We start from the raw sequence: 26,357 nt of genomic DNA, 5'->3' as shown, positions 1-26,357 counted from the left end.
AAAACAAACATGAGAGAATACTAACATGAAGACTCTACAAGAGCTGTAACTGGAGGAATCATAGGATCATAGAATGGTTTGGGTTGGAAGGGACCTTTAAAGATCATCTCATCCAAACCCCACTGCCATGGGCAGGGACATCTTTCACTAGATCAGGTTGCTCAAAGCCCCATCCAACCTGACCTCAAACACTTCCAGGGATGGGGCATCCACAACTTGTCTGGACAACCAGTGTCCAGTGTCTCACCACCCTCACAGTAAAGAATTTCTTCCTTATGTCCAATCTAAATCTACCCTCTTTCAGTTTAAAACCATTGCCCCTTGTCCTGTCACTACAGGCCCTGGTAAAAAAGTCTCTCTCCTTCTTTCTTATAAGTCCCCTTTAAGTATTAAAAGGCCACAATAAGGTCTTCCTGGAGCCTTCTCTTCTCCAGGCTGAATAACTCCAACTCTCTCAGCCTTTCTTCACAGGAGAGGTGCTCCAGCCCTCTGACCGCTTTCATGGCCCTCCTCTGGACCCACTCCAACAGGTCCATGTCTTTCTCGTGCTGGGGACCCCAGAGCTGGATGCAGTACTCCAGGTGGGGTCTCACGAGAGTGGAGTAGAGGGGCAGAATCACCTCCCTCGACCTGCTGGCCACGCTTCTTTTGATGCAGCCCAGGATACGATTGGCCTTCTGGGGTGCAAGTGCACATTGCTGGGTCATGTCCAATTTTTCATCCACCCGTATCGCCAAGTCCTTCTCTGCAGGGCTGCTCTCAAGCCATTCATCCCCCAGTCTGTATTGGTATTGGGGATTGCCCCGACCCAGGGGCAGGACATTGCACTTGGCCTTGTTGAACTTCATGAGGATTGCACGGGCCCACTCCTCCAGCCTGTCCAGGTCCCTCTGGATGGCATCCCTTCCCTCTAGCAAATCAACTGCACCACTCAGCTTGGTGTCATCCACAAACTTGCTGAGGGTGCACTCCATCACACTATCTATGTCATTGATGAAGATATTAAATAATATTTGTCCAAGTATGGACCCTAGAGGGACTCCACTCGTTAAGGGCTTCCACTTGGACATTGAGCCATTGACTGTAACTCTTTGGACGCAGCCATCCAGCCAATTCCTTATCCATCTAACAGTCCATCCATCAAACCCACATCTCTCCAATTTAGTGGCCAGAATGTTTTGGGGGACCATATCAAATGCTTTACAGAAGTCCAGGTAGATGACATCCGCAGCTCTTCCCTTGTCCACTGATGCAGCCGCTTCATCATAGAAGGCCACTAGGTTAGACAGGCACAATTTGCCCTTGGTGAAGCCTTCTTGGCTGTCTCTAATCACCTCCCTGTCTTCCATACATTTTGACATAGCTTTCAGGAGGATCTGTTCGATGGTCTTACTGATCTTACACAGAGGTGAGGCTGACTGGTCAGTAGTTCCCAGGGTCCTCCTTATTACCCTTTTTAAAAGTGGGTGTGATGTTTCCCTCTTTCCAGTCACCGGGGACTTCACCTGACTGCCATGGCTTTTGAAATATGATGGAGAGTGGCTTGGCAACTACATCAGCCAATCCCCTCAGGACCCTGGCATGCATCTCGTTGGGTCCCATGGACTTGTGTATGTTCAGGTTCCTCAGGTGGTCTCGAACCTGATCTTCTCTTATGATGGGAGGGACTTCATTCATCCAGTCCCTCCCTGCCTTGAGGTTCAAGGGCTGGAGAGATGTGGGAAGGGCGATTACCATTGAAAATGGAGGAAAAAAAAAAAAAAAATTGTTGACTAAGTCAGGTATCTCCATGCCGGTTGTCACTAGTTCTCCTGTCTTATTTCTGAGGCAGGGGGTACATTTTCTTTAATCTTCCTTTTCTGAGCAACATACCTGTAGAAATCCTTCTTATTATTCTTCACATCCCTTGCCAAATTCAGCTCCAACTACCCCTTAGCTTTCCTGATCCCTTCCCTACACATCCAGGCAGTGTCCCTATATTCTTCACAGGATATGTGTCCCTTCATAGTACATGGCTTAGCTTTTCTTTAGCACCTGGGCTCCATTGACCTGCCAGTTTCTGTTCCTTATTCTCTTCTGGCTTGAGTTCAAATATGTTGAGATCTCCTCTACATTATGCCTGGGGTACATATTGCCCCCTTTCCATTGGCAGAGCCTCATTACGCTGCCCGTACTGGGGAGCAGGGCTCTCTGCCATGTAACCATTTGTCTCTACTTGCCTCCACTTGGCACCTGACAGCTAGAATCTGTATAGCAAAAAATCAGTGTCCCCTCATAGTAGGCATACAGGGTTAGTGTTTTGTCATGCTTAGTCCAGGGCGAAACTGCTGTTGAGGGGCAGTTGATATTTGACTTGCGTACATGCACTCAAGTCTGCTCCACAAAGCATTCTTGCATGTGCTCTGCCTAACTTTTCAAAGGTGATGGCATAAAGAGAAGAATGAAGATGTAAATTTTGATTCACTGCTTGACTGCATTGTTTTTATGCCACAGTAACTCTGCTTTACTCATTGGAGTTCTACTGATATTAGCAGGCCTTTAGTCTCAATGGATGTTTTAGTAGTCCTGTTTTGCTCTGATTTAATTTTTTTCTTTGTTCTGTTTCTAATCTAAAAATTATTTATTCCTAAAAAAAAAGACAATAAACAAAAAAATTTAAAAAAAGATTGTGGAAGATTCTGATTATAGCTCCCCCCATCTTTTCCCCAGTTCAGTTCTAGTGTAATCAAGAAGAGAATCCAGGCTGTTTTCATTTAGTGTTTGCTTATGGTCTGGTAGGATAAAAAATAAATGATTGTACAATTAATTTTTTAAAAATATTTAGCACACTTAGGCTTGTGTGCACAGACAAAAAGTGCTGGCTCTCAGTTTTTATGAATGATGCTTAAAGCAAAAGAATCCACTGTTACAAGGGCCATTTGTTATTTTTCAAAAGTTCTTTTTCATTTTAGATTTCCATTTCTTTTTCTCATTATGAAAACTGGCCACATGATGAAGTGATCTGAGCAGTGATAGAAAGAGTATATGATATAAGGATATACTCTTCAGTCCTTTCCTATCTTTGTCTCCCCATTTGCCAACTTGGTTTTAAAGGAAAGCAAAATCAACTTTGATCTATATTATGATCCATTTAAATGAAACCTGGATGGCCATGTGCAGTGAGTCAGCATGTCTTTTCTGTTGGACCTTTTTACAGGGATCCATAATGATAAACAACATAGACTTAAAGACATTTCATCATCTATTTGAAAGCAGGTAGTGCCATTTTTTAAACCCTTGGTTTGAAGAAGGATTTCTTGGTTTGATATCTATGTGGGCCAAATAAACATGAATTTTAGGTGGTACAGATGATTGTTTTAGCTATTTCAGTAGGGGCACTGATATCCTCATGTAACTATCTTTTATGTGACAAAGGACCTTGTGGCCACAGTAAAATAGCATGCACCTTCAGGACCTAACCTGTATACAGAAAATCTGTTAATGGGGAAAATGGAAGTTGCGCAAGAACAGTAACTTTTTCAATTTATATATAGATATTTTCTCTATGTGAGTTTTCTGTGTATAGACTGATTGTCTGGTGAGTTGTATCCTTCCATATATGCATTTTGGAAATCCTTAGAAATTAGATTGTTTGGATAGATTCTTGTAAAAGTCTTCATCTGTTATTTCAAGTAGAAAGATGTAAATGTTATCTGTAAGCTGTTAGGTGGGTGATCCTAATGTATTTTAAATGACTGAATGATAAGATATTATATTTGATGGCATATAAATATTAGAATTGTTCCAAGTGTTAATTTCTCTGTGATGCACTGGGAAAAAAATGGCATTCATGTGTCTTTGCGCTGTCTTTATGTTTTTCTTGAAATAGAAAATGCAGTTCCCAGTTTGCAAAACTAATTTCTATCCACAAAGCAGTCTCTGTCAGTGCCAAGAAAAAAATGGCTTTCATCCTTTTTAAAATTTTTATTATTATTTCATGCTAGCAATCTATGACAACAGGGAATAGTCTTGTAGAAACATAGCAATTTGTCTTGTTTAGCATGATACATTTTTTTGTACTTAATTTATCATGTGCAGCATTTGGGCTGATATTAAAAAAATTAACAAGCTCATAAGACTGAAATTAGCCATGATACACCAAATCCCTGCAAACATATATATAGTCTAAGCAAACTTTTTTTTTTTTAATAATCTCAAAGCACCATTATAGTAAGTTTGTCTGTTGTTTTCAGGTTGATCCCCTGTTTACAGTGCCTGAACCTCCACCTCCGATTTCCAGCAGTATCACACCTCAGATTCTGCCTTCCTACTTTTGCCCATCTTCATCTAATATTGCAGCACCAGTCGAGCAGCTTTTGGTACGGACTCATTCACTGGGTGTAAATACTTGTGAGGTTGGAGTAGTAACAGAACCCGAATGCCTTGGACCCTGTGAGCCTGGGACCAGTGTGAACTTGGAAGGAATTGTGTGGCATGAAACTGAAGAAGGTAAACTGTTTTTTCCATTAGGCTTGTTTGCTAGTTATCTTAATGAGGGCACTGCTGTATCTGTCTAGATGCTAACTGGAGGCTCGCTAGTCTGTTGGTCCACCTTTACGTAGAATGGCAGTCATAGCTTTATAGCTAAACTAGTAAGTTTTTATTTTCCAAACAAACAGCGGATTTTTTTATTATTTAAGCAATCATATTTTCCAAATGACCTTCCATGTAACTCCAATTAGCAATTGAATTGTTTTCTATTGCTGTATTGAGAAAAGCCTGTGAAGAAATAGCTATCAGAATAGCATAAATGTGCTGAACAGAATGATTTTATGTAAATGTACATCATGAGGGGACTATATGTGATAGGACTGGATATGTGAATAGTTTAGGAGAAGAATTACAAAGCTGAATAATTTTGGAACTCAGATACTATGATCAAAAATGTCACCATTATATAATAACAGAGGCCCCAGAGATGACCCCCCCCAATGTATTTGATGTCATGATTATTGTTTGCATTTTTTTTGAAACATGCTTTAAGAGGAAAACATTCTTGTTCTATCTGGTGAACAAGTGCTAGCTAAACCACACTGATTTCTTTAATATCCTTCGAAGGCATTTGGCCAAGTAGAGGTGCTGGAGAGCTTTGGGGAATACTAGATGTTGATTAGCTGTGATTTAGAACAAAGTAAGTAGAAAGAGGATTATACTGTGATATGCAGATTTTTCCATTTTGGTTTTCAAAAGCTAATTATTAAAATGCCAGCTTTCTCTTGTTAATGCTAAAAATAGTTCACGTGTACTTTAAGCTACTGCAAATTTTGGTTTAATAGTAGTGGAATCCAATGCTAGCAGCGGCGGCAGCAGCAGCAGCAGCAGCAGTTGTCGCAGTGTGCTGAGAGGAGTGTGAGGCTTGTAAGGTCCTTGGGAGGTGTCTGAAGGGGCTTCTGGGCCCCCAACACCCTTGGGCTGTGTATGTGGAGGGACCGGCTGGCATGCGACAGGTCAGTTGCATGCGAGAGGGGCAGTTGAGAGTTGGGTGGTGCCAGCGGTCCCCACGGCTAGTTCAAACCGCAGGAAGCTGCATATAACTGGACCCTAGGGAGCGGCAGTGACAGTTTGCACAGCAGTTCATGCAAGAAAGGCAGCATACTCTGCCAGTTGTCGGGCTGCTACCTGCTCTGCTCACCCGCAGGCTTAGGCTGCAGCCCTGATGGTCACCCCAGCTAGCTGGTGGCTGTGCAAGCCTACCTGGAAACTTGAGGCCTCCAGGGAACTAGAATTAGAAGGACGACATCTTTCAAAAGAATTACCATTTTATAACTGGGCCATTTTTTCTGAGAACTACAAGGAGACTGTATCCTGCTGAAAGAAAATGGTGTCCACCCACCACAACTGCAAGGCTGAGGCTGAAACCCAAACAGAAGCACTGCAGCCTACCTATGCTGACGTCTCCACCCAAACAGACCTCCCAAGGACTGAATTAGCTGTCCAGACCTCAGGTTGCATGGAGCTCCAGCACCTGGAAGTCCCTCTAGCACCCGAAGGTGGCGGTGGATGTCATAGCTGCAAGTGTGCCCAGCTAGAAGAACTCTTCAAACCAGTAGCTACGTTACAAGAGGAGCTCGACAGGCAGTGCAGCATCCAGGAATGTGAGCATGAGATCGATACGTGGTATTGTGCGCTTTCCCAGGCTGAGCGACAGCCCTGCCTTAAGGCTGCGCAAGTGGAAGGTAAGCCTGAATTCAACCTTGAGCTGACTGACACAAGTAACTCACAAGGTGAAGGAGACAGGACCCTTGTCTCTGCTCAGGGCAGAAGGAAGAACCTTCCGCCTTCCCCTCCCCTAAAGTGCCCCTACATAGCAGATATGGCACTCTGGGTGTTGGAGAATGAAGAGCACATGAGTAACGGACAGGATCCAGGAGAAGTCGACCATGCAAAGTTGATCCAACCGCCCACCCGCATTAGAACCTGTGCCACCAGAAAAGCACGTAAAGTATTAGTAATTGGAGATTCCCTACTGAGAGGCACCGAAGCACCCATTTGCCATCCAGACAACTTCTCTAGAGAAGTTTGCTGCCTACCAGGAGCTCATATACGCAACATCACTGAGAGGCTGCCGAGCCTGGTGAACCCTACAGATTATGATCCGCTCCTAATATTCTATGTAGGGTCCAATGATACTGTGACAAGGCAACTTAGAACCATCAAAAGAGACTGTATTGTCCCTCAGAGCAAAGGATCAGGAGCACAGGTGGTGTTGTCCTCTATCCTCCCAGTGAGAGGAAGGGGTTCAGGAAGGAGGAGACGAAATTAAGAGGTGAATGCCTGGCTGCTTGGCTGGTGCCATACTCAAGGTTTTGGCTTCTGTGATCATGGATCTACCTTTCAGAAGCCAGGTCTGTTGGGAGTTGATGGGATTCAAGCTTATGGGCTTGTTCCTCTAAAAAGGTGACATAGTAACCCAGCTGAAGTGCCTCTATCCCAATGCACACTGCATGGGTAACAAGCAGGAGGAGACGGAAGCCACTGTGCAGCTACAAAGCTACGATCTAATCACTATGACTGAAATGTGGCAGGATGAATCATATGACTGAAATGCAGCAATCGATTGCTATAAACTGTTCAGGAGGAACAGGCAAGGAAGGAGAGGCGCAGGGGTTGCCCTCTATGTAAAAGAATGGATTAACTGCACAGAGTTGTCTTTGGAAAAGAGTGATGAACAGGTTGAGAACTTATAGGTGAAAATTAGAGGCCAAGCCAACAAAGAAAACCTCGTGGTTGGTGTTTACTAAAGGCACCCAATCAAGGGGAGCGTGTTGACGCGTTCTTACTTCAGCTACAGGAAGCATCACGTTAGCAAGCTCTGATCCTCCTGGGGGATTTCAGTCACCCTGACATCTGCTAGAAAAGCGGCACAGCAAGCTTTAAGTCATCCAGGAGACTCTTGGAGTGTGTCAAGGATAATTTCTTAATGCAGGTGATAGACAGCCTGACCAGAGGAGAAGCGTTACTAGACCTGTTGCTTACCAACATGGATGAACTAATTTGAGATTTCAAGACTGGTAGCAGCCTGGGCTGCAGTGATCATGAGTTGCTTGAATTTACAATGTTGAGGGATATGGGCCAGGTGAAGAGTAGAGTCAGGAACCTGAATTTTAGGAGAGCAAACTTTCAGTTGTTTAAGGAATTAGTGGATGGGACCCCCTGGGAAACTGTACTCAGGGATAAAGTATCTGAACAGAGCTCTCGATTCCCATGTGTAAGAAATCAGGCAAGGAAGGCAGGAGACCGGAATGGCTGAGTAAGGACCTCCTGGTCAAACTAAAGTGTAAGAAGGAAATGCATAGGCAGTAGAAGCAGGAACATGTTTCCTGGGACGAATATAGGGACACTACCCATATATGTAGGGATGGGATCAGGAAAGCTAAGGGGTAGTTGGAGCTGAATTTGGCAAGGGATGTGAAGAATAATAAGAAGGATTTCTACAGGTATGTTGCTCAGAAAAGGAAGATTAAAGAAAATGTACCCCCTGCCTCAGAAATAAGACAGGAGAACTAGTGACAACCGGCATGGAGATACCTGACTTAGTCAACAATTTTTTTTTTTTTTTTCCTCCATTTTCAATGGTAATCGCCCTTCCCACATCTCTCCAGCCCTTGAACCTCAAGGCAGGGAGGGACTGGATGAATGAAGTCCCTCCCATCATAAGAGAAGATCAGGTTCGAGACCACCTGAGGAACCTGAACATACACAAGTCCATGGGACCCAACGAGATGCATGCCAGGGTCCTGAGGGGATTGGCTGATGTAGTTGCCAAGCCACTCTCCATCATATTTCAAAAGCCATGGCAGTCAGGTGAAGTCCCCGGTGACTGGAAAGAGGGAAACATCACACCCACTTTTAAAAAGGGTAATAAGGAGGACCCTGGGAACTACTGACCAGTCAGCCTCACCTCTGTGTAAGATCAGTAAGACCATCGAACAGATCCTCCTGAAAGCTATGTCAAAATGTATGGAAGACAGGGAGGTGATTAGAGACAGCCAAGAAGGCTTCACCAAGGGCAAATTGTGCCTGTCTAACCTAGTGGCCTTCTATGATGAAGCGGCTGCATCAGTGGACAAGGGAAGAGCTGCGGATGTCATCTACCTGGACTTCTGTAAAGCATTTGATATGGTCCCCCAAAACATTCTGGCCACTAAATTGGAGAGATGTGGGTTTGATGGATGGACTGTTAGATGGATAAGGAATTGGCTGGATGGCTGCGTCCAAAGAGTTACAGTCAATGGCTCAATGTCCAAGTGGAAGCCCTTAACGAGTGGAGTCCCTCTAGGGTCCATACTTGGACAAATATTATTTAATATCTTCATCAATGACATAGATAGTGTGATGGAGTGCACCCTCAGCAAGTTTGTGGATGACACCAAGCTGAGTGGTGCAGTTGATTTGCTAGAGGGAAGGGATGCCATCCAGAGGGACCTGGACAGGCTGGAGGAGTGGGCCCGTGCAATCCTCATGAAGTTCAACAAGGCCAAGTGCAATGTCCTGCCCCTGGGTCGGGGCAATCCCCAATACCAATACAGACTGGGGGATGAATGGCTTGAGAGCAGCCCTGCAGAGAAGGACTTGGCGATACGGGTGGATGAAAAATTGGACATGACCCAGCAATGTGCACTTGCACCCCAGAAGGCCAATCGTATCCTGGGCTGCATCAAAAGAAGCGTGGCCAGCAGGTCGAGGGAGGTGATTCTGCCCCTCTACTCCACTCTCGTGAGACCCCACCTGGAGTACTGCATCCAGCTCTGGGGTCCCCAGCACGAGAAAGACATGGACCTGTTGGAGTGGGTCCAGAGGAGGGCCATGAAAGCGGTCAGAGGGCTGGAGCACCTCTCCTGTGAAGAAAGGCTGAGAGAGTTGGAGTTATTCAGCCTGGAGAAGAGAAGGCTCCAGGAAGACCTTATTGTGGCCTTTTAATACTTAAAGGGGACTTATAAGAAAGAAGGAGAGAGACTTTTTTACCAGGGCCTGTAGTGACAGGACAAGGGGCAATGGTTTTAAACTGAAAGAGGGTAGATTTAGATTGGACATAAGGAAGAAATTCTTTACTGTGAGGGTGGTGAGACACTGGACACTGGTTGTCCAGACAAGTTGTGGATGCCCCATCCCTGGAAGTGTTTGAGGTCAGGTTGGATGGGGCTTTGAGCAACCTGATCTAGTGAAAGATGTCCCTGCCCATGGCAGTGGGGTTTGGATGAGATGATCTTTAAAGGTCCCTTCCAACCCAAACCATTCTATGATCCTATGATTCCTCCAGTTACAGCTCTTGTAGAGTCTTCATGTTAGTATTCTCTCATGTTTGTTTTTAGGAGTGTTTAATTTGTGTTTGTCTACCTTCCTCAGCAGTGAAAACAAGATTATTTACAAAACAACATAATGAAAGAATACAGCAGTGCATGGCTTCATGATAAATCCTGACATCCTTCAGAAATATGCACAATGGCATTTTTTCCTTTGCAGAGATATATAAGACCTCACCAAACTGCTCTACACTATCCTGTCAAAAAATCAATACAGTCAGATTTACTTGCTTTTGTATTTTCTCTTATCCATCTATCTTTCTCTCTGGGTATGCCTACAGCAGATTCATAAGGTAGATTGATCCTTTTAGATTGTTTTTTTAGCACAGTATGAATTATGTATAAATTATATCCCTGCAGAAGTGACTTCGTAGCTCCCATCTTCTTTGAGTGGTCTGTATTAACCAGTGTTAGAATGTGTGGGTGTTAACTGTGTGACATGAAAGAGCAGTAGCCCTTAATACTGTTTTTCTTGCTGAATAAACTAAACCTTTGACCCCCACTGAATTTAAGAAGCCTGCTTTGTTAAAGGTTTGGCAACAGAAATGAACTATTTTAAAAAGTGCATTCTGGCCACGATAACGTTCCATTTACCAGTTTCTCATCACTCTGCTAGTTTAAAAGCTTTAGTTATTTAATAGAAATTAACTCCCTTAACCTTTTCCTAGTTTCTCTAAAACAATTTTCCCAAACAACTGAGTATGCAATGAATACATATTCAAGAGAAATGGTTTTGAATGTGCCTGTTTTCAGAGGTTTACAAATACTGTGTGGCAACACTACAGGTGTGAGTGGCTACAATAATAAATCATAGAATGGTTTGGGTTGGAAGAGACCTTTAAAGATCATCTAGTCCAACCCCTTGCCATGGGCAGGGATACCTTCCACTAGATCAGGTGGCTCAAAGCCCTGTCCAACCTGGCCTTGAACACTTCCAGGGAGGGGGCATCCACAGCTTCTGTGGGCAACCTGTTCCAGTGCCTCACCACCCTCATGGTAAAAAATTTCTTCCTAATATCCAATCTAAATGTACCCTCTTTCAGTTTAAAACTGTTGCTCCTTGTCCTGTCACTACAGGCCCTGGTAAAAAAGTCTCTCTCCTTCTTTCTTATAAGTCCCCTTTAAGTATTGAAAGGCCGCAATAAGGTCTCCCTGGAGCCTTCCCTTCTCCAGGCTGAACGACCCCAACTGTCTCAGCCTTTCTTCACAGGAGAGGTGCTCCAGCCCTCTGATCATCTTCGTGGCCCTCCTCTGGACCCACTCCAACAGGTCCATGTCTTTCTCGTACTGGGGACCCCAGAGCTGGATGCAGTACTCCAGGTGGGGTCTCACGAGAGTGGAGTAGAGGGGCAGAATCACCTCCCTCGACCTGCTGGCCACGCTTCTTTTGATGCAGCCCAGGATATGATTGGCCTTCTGGACTGCAAGCACATATTCCTGGCTCATATTCAGTTTTTGATCCACCCGTATTGCCAAGTCCTTCTCTGCAGGGCTGAACTCAATCCACTCATCACCCAGCCTATATCCATGTTTGGGATTGCCCTGACCCAGGGGTAGGACCTTGCGCTTGGCCTTGTTGAACTTCATGAGGATTGCACGGGCCCACTCCTCCAGCCTGTCCAGGTCCCTCTGGATGGCATCCCTTCCCTCTAGCGAATCAATCACACCATTCAGCTTGGTGTCACCCGCAAACTTGCTGAGGATGCACTCAATCCCACTGTCCATGTCCCCAGGAAAGATCTTAAATGATACTGGTCCCAATACGGACCCTTGAGGGACACCACTTGTCACTGGTCTCCACCTGGACATCGAGCCGTTGACTGCAACTCTTTGAGTGCGATCACTGAGCCAATTCCTTATCCACCGAGTGGTCCACCCATGAAATCCATGTCTCTCCATTTTAGAGACAAGGATGTCGTGTGAGACAGTATCAAATGCTTTGCACAATTCCAGGTAGATTACATCGGTTGCTCTTCCCTTATCCACCAATGCTGTAACTCTGTCGTAAAAGGTCACCAATTTGTCAGGCGCGATTTGCCCTTAGTGAAGCCATGTTAGCTGTCACCAATCACCTCTCTGTTTTCCATGTGCCTTAGCATAATTTCCAGGAGGATCTGCTCCATGATCTTGCCAGGCACAGAGGTGAGACTGACTGGCCTGTAGTTCCCTGGGTCTTCCTTTTTAAAAATGAGTGTAATGTTTCCCCTTTTCCAGTCACCACGGACTTCACCTGACTGCCACAACTTCTCAAATATGATGGATAGTGGCTTAGCAACTTCATCTGCCAGTTCCCTCAGGACCCACGGATGCATCTCATCAGGTCCCACAGACTTGTGCACATTCAGGTTCCTTAGATGATCTTGAACCTGATCTTCTTCTATGGTGGGTGGTACTTCATTCTCCCAGTCCCTGCCTTTGGATTCTGTGAGTTGTTTGGCGTGGCTAGAGCACTTGCCGGTGAAGACCATGGCAAAAAAGTTGTTTAGTACCTCAGCCTTCTCCATGTTGGTTGTAGCCAGGTCTCCCATTTTGCTCATTGGGGGGGTACAGTTTCTTTCATCTTCCTTTGTTGTCCCATGTACCTGAAGAAACCCTTCTTGTTATTTTTCACATCCCTAGCCAAGTTCAGCTCCAGCTGTGCCTTGGCTTTCCTGATCCCCTCCCTGCACTCTCGAGCCATATCCCTGTAATCTCCCCAGGATGTGTATCCCTGCCTCCACTGCCTATGCATTTTGGTTTTGTGTTTTAGTTTGGCTAAGAGGTCTTGACTTAGCCAAGCTGGCCTCCTGCCTCCCCTCCCCGACTTCTTGCACATAGGGAATTGAGACCTCTTGCGCCCTAAGAAAAATGTCTGTAAATATCTCCCAGCTCTTGTTTGCTCCTTTATCTCTGAGGGAAGTTTCCCAAGGGATCCCATGCACTAGCGCCCTAAACAGCCGTAAGTTTGCCCTTCTGAGTTTTAGGGTCCTGACTCTACTTTTTACTCATCCTGTACCCCTCAAGACTGATAATTCTACCAGGGCATGATTGCTGCAGCCCAGGCTACCTCCAATCTTGACCTCTCCGATAAGTTCTCCAGTAGTTTCCTGGACTGCTTGCAGTTTGCTGTGCCACTTTTCCAGCAGATGTCTGGGTGGCTGAAGTCTGAATCATAATTTATGTAACTTCAAAGTCACAAAATACAGTAGAGAACAAGTAGGTAGAAGGCAACAAAAGTCTAGAGTTAGGACATTGACGTACAGGAGGGTTAAGAGATGCAAAGAAGCCAGACTAAAAGATATTCTAGCTCTTTTCTGAGTCTTGGTTTAGTATGGTATATACAAAGCACATTCCTGGAAAGCTTGCAAAATTATACTGATTCTTTATATCCCTGCACTACAGAATGGCTGAAGATACAGCTATTCCACCAGACTGCAGTCATGTCATTGACTAACTGAAACTGTATGCTGGTAATGGAGGACTTGTGCTGCATGGTCATAGGGATGTGGCATGATTTGCCTGGACATTGAGAATGTAGCTAAAAAGTGAAAGCACTTGAAAGTAGCTAAATGCATTTCAGTCATGGTGAAATTAAATCATTAATTCTCTTCCTAATACAATTAAGGGTGGAAAAATTTTCCTTGATAAATTGCTATCTTGATATGTCATACATCAAATATAGCTTCATTCCTAGACAAAGTCTCAGACCTGTTAGAACTGACCATTGGCAACTTCATGGTATCAGTTATTAATAATGCTGTGGGATTTCCATAAGGAAATACCTTATCTTTTTGTCTAGGTTCATAACACTGAAGGGTTGAATTAGAAGAAATCTATGGAGAAAAATATGTGTTTGCCTTCTTTAAAATTAAAATCTTCATTGTTGTAGGTTTCCTTTTCCGAAAGGTCATAGAACTAGATAAAGCAGTATCTAATCCATTACCAGGACATGGCTATGCCTCGATTTTTACCATATTCAGATGCATGACACCATCTAGTACAGGAGATCATCTTATCCACATTCTGTCTAAACCTAAACAGATCTGAGAAATTCCTTTCTTCAGTGTAGAATACCGTGAATCTGTCTAGACAGGATAGGGATCTTGAGGGAACTACAGTGCTTATTTATTCTGTACTAAAGCTTAGCAAAGGGGTCAGGCAATGACTGAAAGAAAAAGTTCAGATTGAGGAATTGTCCAGTAGAAATCAAGTTTCAATGGAGAAAGGGGCTCTAGAGACCTTCAGGCAAAGTTATCTCAATCAATATGATTTTCTTGGACTGAGAGAGGAGAAATGTCTTTGCTAGAAATTTGCAGGTAGTGATCTGGGCATCCTCCCAGGCCTCTGTCAAATGTTAGAGTTGACATACAGTTTTTCACAGATGTAGCTTTTGGCAGAAGGATATTGCTGGCAGCTGTCAAATGCTAATCTTTCCCATACTAAAACTTGTCATTGGCTCTGGGAAATCCCAAGCATCTGAGCTAGAATAGAAGATATAAGGAAGAACAAGGAATTTTCCTTGTCTGTTGTTTTTCTTGGTTTTCATTGATCTCCCTTGAAAGTTCATGTTCTGAGTAGTTTAGCACCATTATTTCTGCATTAGACCCTACTGAAAAGTTTGAGATCTCGTCATGGTCATCCTTGTATATTAGTGCTGTCCTAAAAAAATAATTATCGTTATACTATTAGTGGAACTGCTGCTGATATAGTCCCACAATGTCTGAGGAGGTCTGGAAGTCTGCATGCGGAAAGAGTATGTAATTATCAGAAGATCATGTGTTTGCAGAACTGGTCTATGACCTCTGGAAGAAGGGGCAGGCAAGTCAAGAGGACTACAAAGGTGTAGCGAGGTTGTGCAGGGAGAAAATTAGAAGGGCCAAAGCCGAGCTAGAGCTCAATCTGGCTGCTGCCGTAAAAGACAACAAAAAATACTTCTTCAAATACATTAGCAGGAAAAAGGAGAGCTAAGGAGAATCTCCAGCCTCTATTAGACAGGGGAGGGAACACAGTGACAAAGGATGAGGAAAAGGCTGAGGTACTTAATGCCTTCTTTGCCTCAGTCTTTAATAGAAGGGCCAATTGTTCTCTGGGTACCCAGCCCTCTGAGTCGGAAGATAGGGACGGGGACCAGAATGGAGCCCCATAATCCAGGGAGAAATGGTTAGTGACCTGCTACACCACTTAGACATTCACAAGTCTATGGGGCCTGAATGAGATCCACCCGAGAGTACTGAAGGAACTGGCAGAAGTGCTCACCAAGCCCCTTTCCATCATTTACCAGAAGTCCTGGCTAACTGGGGAGGTCCCAGTTGACTGGAGATTAGCAAATGTGACACCCATTTTCAAGAAGGGCCAGAAGGAGGATCCGGGGAACTACAGGCCTGTCAGCCTGACCTCGGTACCAGGAAAGCTGATGGAGCAGATCATCCTGAGTGCCATCACATGGCATGTAGAGGATAACCAAGGGATCAAGCCCAGCCAGCATGGGTTCAGGAAAGGCAGGTCCTGCTTGACCAACCTGATCTCCTTCTACGACAAGGTGACCCGCCTAATGGATGAGGGGAAGGCTGTGGATGTTGTCTATCTAGACTTCAGTAAAGCCTTTGACATGGTTTCCCACAGCATTCTCCTGGAGAAACTGGCTGCTCATGGCTTGGACGGGTGTACTCTTCGCTGGGTAAAGAACTGGCTGGATGGCCGGGCCCAAAGAGTGGTGGTGAATGGAGTTTACTCCAGTTGGCGGCCGGTCACAAGCGGTGTTCCCCAGGGCTCTGTGTTGGGGCCAGTTCTGTTTAATATCTTTATCAATGATCTGGACAAGGGGATCGAGTGCACCCTCAGTAAGTTTGCAGAAAACACCAAGTTGTGTGGGAGTGTTGATCTGCTTGAAGGGAGGAAGGCTCTACAGAGGGACCTGGACAGGCTGGATCGATGGGCCGAGGTCAATTGTATGAGGTTCAACAAGGCTAAGTGCCAGGTCCCGCACTTGGGCCACAACAACCCCATGCAACGCTACAGGCTTGGGGAAGAGTGGCTGGAAAGCTGCCAGGCAGAAAAGGACCTAGGCGTGTTGGTTGACAGCCAGCTGAATATGAGCCAGCAGTGTGCCCAGGTGGCCAAGAAAGCCAATGGCATCCTGGCTTGTATCAGAAATAGTGTGGCCAGCAGGACTAGGGAAGTGATCGTGCCCCTGTACTCGGCACTGGTGAGGCCGCACCTCGAATACTGTGTTCCGTTTTGGGCCCCTCACTACAAGAGAGACATTGAGGTGCTGGAGCGTGTGCAGAGAAGGGCAACGAAGCTGGTGAAGGGTCTGGAGCAGAAGTCTTATGAGGAGCGGCTGAGGGAACTGGGGTTGTTTAGCCTGGAGAAAAGGAGGCTGAGGGGAGACCTTATTGCTCTCTACAACTACGTGAAAGGAGGTTGTAGAGAGGTGGGGGTCGGTCTCTTCTCCCAGGTAATGAGTGATAGGACAAGAGGAAATGGCCTCAAGTTGCGCCAGGGGAGGTTTAGACTGGATATTAGGAAATTTTACTTCACGGAAAGGGCTATCAAGCATTGGAACAGGCTGCCCAGGGAAGTGGTTGAGTCGCCATCCCTGGGGGTATTTAAAAGACGTTTGGATGAGGTGCTTAGGGACATGGTATAGTGGTGGTCTTGGTAGTGTTAGGTTTACGGTTGGAGTCGATGATCTTAAAGGTCTTTTCCAACCTATACAATTCTGTGATTCTGTGTTTGCCAGTTCCACAATTGATTGCAGTGGCATAGAAGATCTTGAATACAAGGGGGAAATGTTCCCCTTTTCCTTGTAGTAGGAGATTAATTGTATAGTAAGAGTTTTAAGAGGATTATTTTGCTTAATAACAAATAGGAAATACTTGCAATCTCCAAGTAGGTGCTACTTGTATTAAATCTCTGGTTTCTCATCCATACTACAGCATTTGGAAAGCACTTTTCTTTTATTACTCTCAGACATAGGATCTTAAGGCTAAAATCTGGATGAAATTTAGGCATTACGAATCTCTTCCATGCTTCCTTCACATTCAAACTCTTGTGATTCTCAGTTAAATTGACCGCAAGTAACCAACCTCCTTAGTACCTCTGACTTTTCTGTATGTTGAATGTAAAGCTTGTAATAGATTTGTCTGTCTTGTGATTAAAATTCTTTTCTACATCCAGGTCTTGTAATCTTTCTTTCCTATTTTCCAAGCATGTCTTTCATGGCACTGGTCTTTTTCTTCCCCATTAATGTTTGATGTAGAATGTTTGTTAATCTAAAATGTCTTTATTAGTTAATATATATATATGCTTTAATAAATAAAAGGTCTTTAGGTAATGATCAAGTATTTCAAAGACATAATTAAACCCTTCTCATCTCAAAGTTGATACTAGTTTGTTTAAAAACCAAACATCTGTTCTGTTAAGTACTATGGCAAAATTCTTCTGAGTGGCTTCTCGAGTGAGTTTAGATGCAAAAAAATCCTGAATTGAGACTGAGATTGAATTGAGGTTTTTCCAGATGAAGCAGAGATTCTTTGTAGGGGGCCATTTCTGTTACATGGTAGAATATGGAGGGATAGGTTTAGTTCTTAGATGTTTAAGTTCTTTGTGGGGAAAGGTTTGCCAGGAAAAGAGGTATCTTTTATTGGAACAATAATGTCTGGAACAGCAGACACAGTTCGTAGCACACAAACACTTTTTTCCATGGCACATTCTCCCATATTTGTTTTCTTCCAAAGTAGTTTCATTGATTTCATTAGAATTACTTCTCATTTATGGTGCTGTGAATGAGATTAGAATGAAGTCTTCTAGAGTAATTTTTACTTTAGAACTCCATGAAGACAGGGCAGGCATATTGTATATTAAACGAAGTTAATCTCCCTTTTACCCTAAAATATTGGGAAATAAATTTGGATAAAAGCAAAACTTCCATATAGGATGGAATTCCTTTATTTCCTGCTTTTCATTTCAGATGTAGTGATTCTGTGAAATATTACTTTGTAACTCTAAATAAATTGTCAGTGCCAGTTTCAAGGTTGGAGGTTTCTCATTCCTTTTAGTCTTACGTTAGAGTCTTTTTCAAGGAAGGGTTCAGTTTTGCAAATGGTCAGGCGTTGGTTTTTAGGTTTATCCCATAACAGGTTTGGGATATTCTTCTTTCTGCATTCTTTCTACTGCTGCAGACATTCCCACTGTGTGACCAGGTGGAGGATCTGCTCAGCCTGGTGGCAGAGCTGAAAGAGGAAGTGGAAAGGTTAAGGAGTATCAGGGAGTGTGAGAGGGAGATAGATTGGTGGAGCCACAACCTACTATCCCTGAGGCCAAGGAAGCAGATGGAAGTTCCACAAGAAGCAGAGGGATCCCCTACCCTCTTGCCACCAAGCAGAAGGAGGGGACCTAGGAGATGGGGGGGAACAGAAACAGGTCCCTGCTCGGGGTAGCAGGCGGACCCCCTGGCCTCCCTCACCTTCCCAGTTGCCCTTACACAACAGATATGGGGCTCTAGAACTTGAGGGCCAGGCAAATGAGGATGAGGATGTAGGTGAAGGCCCATCCAGGGGGTTGCCTAGGGTAAGCCAGCCAGCCCCATGTATTACGACTGCCTCTGTTAAGAAAAAAAGGAGGGTAATTGTGATAGGCGATTCCCTTCTGAGGGGAACAGAGGGCCCAATATGCCAACCAGACCCATCCCACAGGGAAGTCTGCTGCCTCCCTGGGGCCCGGGTTGGAGACGTTACTAGGAAACTCCCTGGTCTGGTACGGTCCTCTGATTATTACCCGCTATTGGTTATGCAGGTTGGCTATGAGGAGATTGCGGAGAGAAGTCCAAAAGTGATCAAAAGGGACTTCAGGGCACTGGGGCGATTGGTTGAGGGATCAGGAGAACAGGTAGTGTTTTCCTCAATCCCATCAGTGGCAGGGAAGAATACTGAAAGGAACAGGGAAACTCAGCTGCTCAACACGTGGCTCAGAGGCTGGTGCCATCGGCGGAATTTTGGTTTTTTTGATCATGGGGATGTTTACACGGCACTGGGCCTGCTGGCGATGGATGGAGTTCAGCTATCTCAAAGGGAGAAAAGGATTCTCGCCCATGAGTTGGCGGGGCTCATAGACAGGGCTTTAAACTAGGTTTGAAGGGGGAAGGGGATGCAGCCAGGCCCACTAGAGAGGAGCCTAAGGGTGGCACGCCAATGTTGGGAGTGAAATTGATAGCCCAGCTCAAGTGCATCTACACCAATGCATGCAGCGTGGGCAACAAACAGGAGGAGCTGGAAGCCATTGTGCAGCAGGATAGCTATGACTTGGTCGCCATCACAGTAATGTGGTGGAATGACTCTCCTGACTGGAGCGCTGCAATGGATGGCTATAAGCTCTTCAGAAGGGATAGGCAAGGAAGGAGAGGCAGTGGGGTGGGTCTGTATGTTAGGGAGTGTTTTGATTGTGTAGAACTTGGCGATTATGATGATAAGGTCGAGTGCTTATGGGTAAGGATGAGGGGGAAAGCCAACAAGGCAGATATCCTGCTGGGTGTCTGTTATAGACCACCCAACCAGGATGAAGAGGCAGATGAAACATTCTATAAGCAGCTGGGAGAAGTCTCACGATCGCTAGCCCTTCTTCTCGTGGGGGACTTCAACTTACCGGATGTCTGCTGGAAATACAACACAGCAGAGAGGAAACAGTCTAGGAGGTTCCTGGAGTGTGTGGAAGATAACTTTCTGACACAGCTGGTGAGTGAGCCTACCAGGGGAGGTGCCTCGCTTGACCTGCTGTTTACAAACAGAGAAGGACAGGTGGGAGATGTGGTGGTTGGAGGCCGTCTTGGGCTTAGCGACCATGATATGATAGAGTTCTTGATTCGTGGTGAAGTAAGGAGGAGGGTGAGCAAAACCACTACCGTGGACTTCCGGAGGGCAGACTTTGGCCTGTTCAGGACACTGGTTGAGAGAGTCCCTTGGGAGACAGTCCTGAAGGGCAAAGGGGTCCAGGAAGGCTGGGCATTCTTCAAGAAGGAAGTCTTAAAGGCGCAGGAGCAGGCTATCCCCAGGTGCCAAAAGACGAACCGGTGGGGAAGACGACCAGCTTGGCTGAACAGGGAGCTTTTGCTGGGACTCAGGAAAAAAAGGAGAGTTTACCACTTTTGGCAGAAGGGGCAGGCAACTCAAGAAGAGTACAGGGATCTCGTCAAGTCATGCAGAGAGAAAATTAGAAAGGCAAAAGCCGAGCTAGAACTCAATCTGGCCACTGTTGTAAGAGATAATAAAAAATGTTTTTACAAATACATTAACAACAAAAACAGAGCCAAGGAGAATCTCCCTCCTTTATTGGATGTGGGGGGGAACATTGCCACCACGGATGAGGAAAAGGTTGAGGTACTTAATGCCTTCTTTGCCTCAGTCTTTAATAGTAAGACCAGTTGTTCTCCGGGTACCCAGCCCCCTGAGCTGGAAGACAGGGACGGAGAGCAGAATAAATCCCCCATAATCCAGGAGGAAACAGTTAACGACCTGCTACGCCACCTGGACACTCACAAGTCTATGGGGCCGGATGGGATCCATCCGAGAGTACTGAGGGAGCTGGTGGAGGACCCTGCCAAGCCACTCTCCATCATTTATCAGCAGTCCTGGTTAACAGGGGAGGTCTCAGACGACTGGAGGCTTGCCAATGTGACGCCCATCTACAAGAAGGGCTGGAAGGAGGATCCGGGGAACTACAGGCCTGTCAGCCTGACCTCGGTACTGGGGAAAATTATGGAGCTGTTCATCTTGACTGTGCTCAACAGGCATGTGCAGGCCAACCAGGGGATCAGGCACAGCCAGCATGGGTTTATGAAAGGCAGGTCCGGCTTGACCAACCTGATCTCCTTCTACGACCAGGTGACTTACCTAGTGGATGAGGGAAAGGCTATAGATGTTATCTACCTGGACTTTAGTAAAGCCTTTGACACTGTCTCCCACAGCATTCTCCTGGAGAAACTGGCTGCTCAAGGCTTAGGCGGGTGTACTCTTCGCTGGGTAAAGAACTGGCTGGATGGCCGGGCCCAAAGAGTGGTGGTGAATGGAGTTAAATCCAGTTGGCAGCCGGTCACAAGTGGTGTTCCCCAGGGCTCTGTGTTGGGGCCAGTTCTGTTTAACATCTTTATCAATGATCTGGACGAGGGGATCGAGTGCACCCTCAGTAAGTTTGCAGATGACACCAATTTGGGTGGGAGTGTTGATCTGCTTGAGGGTAGGAAGGCGCTACAGAGGGATCTGGACAGGCTGGATTGATGGGCCGAGGTCAATTGTATGAGGTTCAACAAGGCTAAGTGCCGGGTCCCGCACTTGAGTCATAACAACCCCATGCAACGCTACAGGCTTGGGGAAGAGTGACTGGAAAGCTGCCTGGCGGAAGAGGACCTGGGGGTGTTGGTCGACAGCCGGCTGAACGTGAGCCGGCAGTGTGCCCAGGTGGCCAAGAAAGCCAATGGCATCCTGGCTTGTATCAAAAATAGCGTGGCCAGCAGGACTAGGGAAGTGATTGTGCCCCTGTACTCAGCACTGGTGAGGCCGCACCTCGAATACTGTGTTCAGTTTTGGGCCCCTCAGTACAAGAAGGACATTCAGTTGCTGGAGCGTGTCTAAAGAAGGGCAATGAAGCTGGTGAAGGGTCTGGAGAACAAGTCTTATGAGGATCGGCTGAGGGAACTGGGGTTGTTTAGCCTGGAGAAAAGGAGGCTGAGGGGAGACCTTATTGCTCAACTACCTGAAAGGAGGTTGTAGAGAGGTGGGTGTCAGTCTCTTCTCCCAAGGAACAAGTGATAGGACGAGAGGAAATGGCCTCAAGTTGCGTCAGGGGAGGTTTAGGCTGGATATTAGGAAAAATTTATTTACTGAAAGGGTGGTCAAGCATTGGAACAGGCTGTCCAGAGAGGTGGTGGAGTCACCATCCCTGGAGGAGTTCAAAAAACGTGTAGACATGGCACTTCGGGACGTGGTTTAGTAGGCATGGAGGTGTTGGGTTGACGGTTGGACTAGATGATCTTAAAGGTCTTTTCCAACCTTAATGATTCTATGATTCTATGAATGCTTACAGTAGATTTTTCTCAATTTAAAAAGTAGCACTTTCTTGGAAGGGTCTATTCAGAGCTTTGAACCTGCTTCTGTGACTTTGTGCCAGCTATATGGTGGTGCATGGATTTAATGGCTTTTGGAATGTGCTTTTCAAAAGCACGTGGTGGGTGACACTGCAGTAGTGTATGACCCTGTTGGGTCTTAGTCTGATAGCCGATGTCTGTTGTCCTTCAGAGTTCATTGCCAAAGGCATATCTTCTTTAATAAGATGGAACTACATATATTTTCATAGTTATATATGTGCTTGCCCACTTCAGTGGTTCATATCACATTGCCTGACTGTTTGGGAGCTATAGCTATTAGTTATTTAGTTTGCATTTTGTGATTTATGACAAAAACATTTCACACTTCACATTTCCCTCTCTGAAAGTTTTCAAACTTGAAATGAATGAAATACCTAGATACAGAATGCATCCACTTGATAATATGATTGCAAGTCTTCTGTTTAAGTCTCTGGGAAAAGCAAGATTATTTCGAGCAAAACTGTAAATTCCCTCTTGGTCAGATTAGTACCATGGCAAATAGTGTCATGGGTGTTCCTGGGATTTCATTCTTCTTTCATTCAGATGGGTTTTCCACAGGAGTGAGAGAATCTGTCCCACAAGGATTTAAAATACTTCCATCCCTGCAGGAATACAATATGGCTTCTGTGAGCTCAGCATTATCCACTGGAATCCTTCCTGATTGTCAGGAAATTGCTTACAAAAGACACAAAACGCTAATTTTCAAACATGATTCAAATATTACATCAGAAAGACAAGCTTTGATAAGCAGAACTTAATTTCAGTGTGTAAAATAAAGTGCCTGAGTAACTGAAGGAACTGAGTAACTGAACGAGCAGGAAGTCAGGCAAAAATGCCGGGAGGCCTGCATGGATGAACAAGGAGCTTCTGGCCAAACTCAAATACAAAACGGAAGCATACAGAGGGTGGAAGCAAGGACGGGTAACCTGGGAGGAATATAGAGATGTTGTCTGAGCATGCAGGGATGAGGTGAGGAAAGCTAAATCCCAAATGGAATTGAATCTGGCCAGGGATGTCAAAGGCAACAAGAAGGGCTTCTATAAGTACATAGGTGACAAAAGGAAGGCTAGAGAAAATGTGGGCCCATTGCTGAATGAGGCGGGGGACCTGGTGACACAGGACATGGAAAAGGCTGAGGTACTGAATGCCTTCTTTGCCTCAATCTTTACTAGCAAGAATAGCCTTCAGGAACCCCAGGCTTAGGAGACCTGGGGCAAAGTCTGGAGCAAGGAAGATGTACCCTTGGTGGAAGAGGATCAGGTCAGGGAATACTTAAGCAAACTGGACATACATAAGTCCATGGGCCCTGATGGGATGCACCCACAAGTGCTGAGGGAGCTGGCTGATGTCGTTGTGAGGCCACTCTAGATACTCTTTCATCAATTATGTCTACTTAGACAAGTGCCTGAAGACTGGAGGAAAGTAAATGTCGCTCCTATCTTCATGAAGGGCAAGAAGGAGGACCCAGAGAATTACAGGCCAGTCAGCCTCACTGCGATCCCTGGGAAGGTGATGGAGCAGCTAATCCTGGGAACCATTTCCAGGCACACGAAGGATGAGAAAATCATCAGGAGTAGTCAGCATGGATTCACCAAGGGGAAGTCATGCTTGACCAACTTGATAACCTTCTATGATGAAACGACTGGCTTGGTAGATGAGGGGAGAGCAGTGGATATTGTCTACCTGGACTTCAGTAAGGCTTTCAACACTGTCTCCCATAAGATCCTCATAGAGAAGCTGTTGACGTATGGGCTGGATGAGCAGACAGTGGGGTGGATTGAAAACTGGCTGAATGGCTGAGCCCAGAGGGTGGTGATTAGTGGCACAAAGTCTAGTTGGAGGCCAGAAACTAGCAGTGTACCCCAGGGGTCAGTCCTGGGTCCACTCCTGCTTAACATCTTCATTAATGGTCTGGATGATGGGGCAGAATGTACCCTCAGCAAGTCTGATGATGACACAAAAGTGGGAGGAGTGACTGATATGCCAGAGGGTGGTGCTGCCATCTAGAGGGACCTCAACAGGCTGGAGTCCTGTGTCCAGTACAGGAGAGACATGGACATACTGGAGAGAGTCCAATGAAAGGCCACAAAGATGATGGACTGGAGCACCTTACTCAAGAGGAAAGGCTGAGAGAGCTGGGACTGTTTAGCCTAGAGAAGAGAAGGCTCAGGGGGATCTTATCAATGTATATAAATATCTGAAGGGAGGGTACAAAGAAGACGGAGCCAGGCTCTTTTCAGTGGTGCCCAGTGACAGGACAAGAGGCAACAGGCACAAACTGAAAGAAAGGAGGTTCCGTCTGAACATCAGGACATACTTTTTCACTGCGAGGGTGACTGAACACTGGCACAGGTTGCCCAGGGAGCTTGTGGAGTCTCCCTCCTTGGAGATATTCAAAAGCCATCTGGACAAGGTCCTGGGCAACCATGTCTAGGTGGCCCTGCTTGAGCAGGGACATAGGACCAGATGACCTCCAGAGGTCCCAACCTCAGCCATTCTGGGATTCTGTGAAATCCCTGTTTATTTGAAAGACTTGCCTATTTCTAGTTGGGATGACATTTCTTCTCTCTTCCATACCCTTTCCCACATGTAGACTAACATCATGCAGCCACCAAAATGTCTTTTTGTCATGTTCAGATAGAGGAATGCTCCATGGAGCACTTACTACAGTGGTTGGCAGGCATGCTTCATTTTCTGTGAGCTTTCTACTACTGAGAACTATAGCTGCCCGATACAACACTTGGCAGTGGAAAGCTGCCATGAATAACACTCCAGCTTTGTAGCCTTCATTGCTAATCAGCTCTCAAAAGCCCTTGAAATGAGGTGAATGAAGATAATATTGCTTGAATAATAACGTAATATTTGGAGCCTTTTGATTATGCATATTAAGAGAGTATCTGTGTAAATAACCTTCCTCAGGCTTAGCTTTTTGTTTTTATATTGAAATCTCATGTGATAAATAGCAAGGTTACTGCTTAGCATGCACCAACACCTGGGAATAATAATCCAAAAAATAACAGTGAGAAACTGCACAGCATCTGTTCTTGACATTAACTTTCCTCAGTTTACAGACTGCCACATGTGCCTTTTTTCCACTTGAGATGGTGGCCGTCCATTTTCTCTCTTTGCCTCTAATAGCTTACATCAGTGCCCTGTGGAGAATTCATGAAAACCGTCGTGTCACCACAATGATCACTAAGAATTACCATTTGGCTGTGCTGATGTTAGGATTATCAAACAAGATGGGATGATTTTAAAGCATGGGAAACTGGAGCAAATATTTAAGTTCCGTGTATTTTTTTGTGGGTGAGTTTGTACAGGTTTTGGCTGGGATAGAGTTAAATTTCTTCATAGTAGCTTGTATGGGGCTATGTTTTGGATTTGTGATGAAAACAGTGTTGATTACACAGGGATGTTTTAGTTACTGCTGAGCAGTGCTTACACAGCATCAGGGCCTTTTCTGCTTCTCACACTGCCCTGCCAGCAAGTAGGCTGGGGGTGCACAAGAAGTTGGGAGGGGACACAGCTGGGACAGCTGACCCCAACTGACAAAAGGGATATTCCATACCATATGATGTCATGCTCAGCAATAAAAGTTGGGGGGGGGGAGGGGGGGAAGTTGGGGGGGACTGCCATTGCTCGGGGACTGGCTGGGCATTGGTAGGTTGGTGGTGAGCAATTGTTTTCTTTTGCATCACTTGTTTCACTTGGTGGTTTTGGTTTTTTTTTCCTCTGTCTTTGTTGGTTTTTTCTTCCATTTTTTGAAAATTATTAAACTATTTTTATCTCAACCCACAAGTTGAGATATACAGATGAGATCTCATTTTGCCCTTCCGATTTTCCCCCCCATTTCTGCTGGGGGGGAGTGAGTAAGCGGCTCTGTGGTACTTATCTGCTTACTGGGGTTAAACCACAATAAGGTCATACTTGAACAATTAACATGACTTCAGGGACAGTAAATGTCCACTTACTTCTCCACCAAAGGCTTAGTCTTCTTGTTTCAAGGAGGAACAGCTGCTTTTACTGCAATATCCACTTTTGTGCTTTGTCCTGTCTGAGTGTTTTCAGTGGAAAACATGAACATTTATTAACAGGTCAAAATAAACCATAACTGAGTACAAATATTTGTAACAAAGAACGTTGTAGCTCTGGCTCTATGATGACTACATTTAATGGAAGAACGATGTTGCGCGTGTACCGGGAGTTTTTACACAGGTTTAGAAAGTAGCATGTGAACTATCAAGCAGGCCATTCATAAGCATTTCTCAGTTTTATAAAGTTAGAATCATAGAATCATAGGATCATAGAATGGTTTGGGTTGGAAGGGACCTTTAAAGATCATCTCGTCCAAACCCCACTGCCATGGGCAGGGACATCTTTCACTAGATCAGGTTGCTCAA

At 45.3% G+C, this 26,357-nt stretch overlaps 1 protein-coding gene across 1 annotated transcript in view; it reads left to right on the top strand.

The window, feature by feature from the left end:
* The window catches only part of LOC142403048 (zinc finger protein 608-like), a 175,657-nt gene that overhangs the window by 82,561 nt on the left and 66,739 nt on the right, over positions 1 to 26,357 (top strand). The window contains exon 2 of the mRNA XM_075489168.1: positions 4,233 to 4,488. Within this exon, the coding sequence (XP_075345283.1) occupies positions 4,233 to 4,488 (256 nt within the window). The remainder of the gene's footprint in view (positions 1 to 4,232; positions 4,489 to 26,357) is intronic.

Source organism: Mycteria americana, assembly GCF_035582795.1.
Source record: "Mycteria americana isolate JAX WOST 10 ecotype Jacksonville Zoo and Gardens chromosome W unlocalized genomic scaffold, USCA_MyAme_1.0 Scaffold_32, whole genome shotgun sequence".
In the NCBI taxonomy this organism is placed as follows: domain Eukaryota; kingdom Metazoa; phylum Chordata; class Aves; order Ciconiiformes; family Ciconiidae; genus Mycteria; species Mycteria americana.
This window is presented reverse-complemented; position numbering and strand designations above follow the sequence as displayed.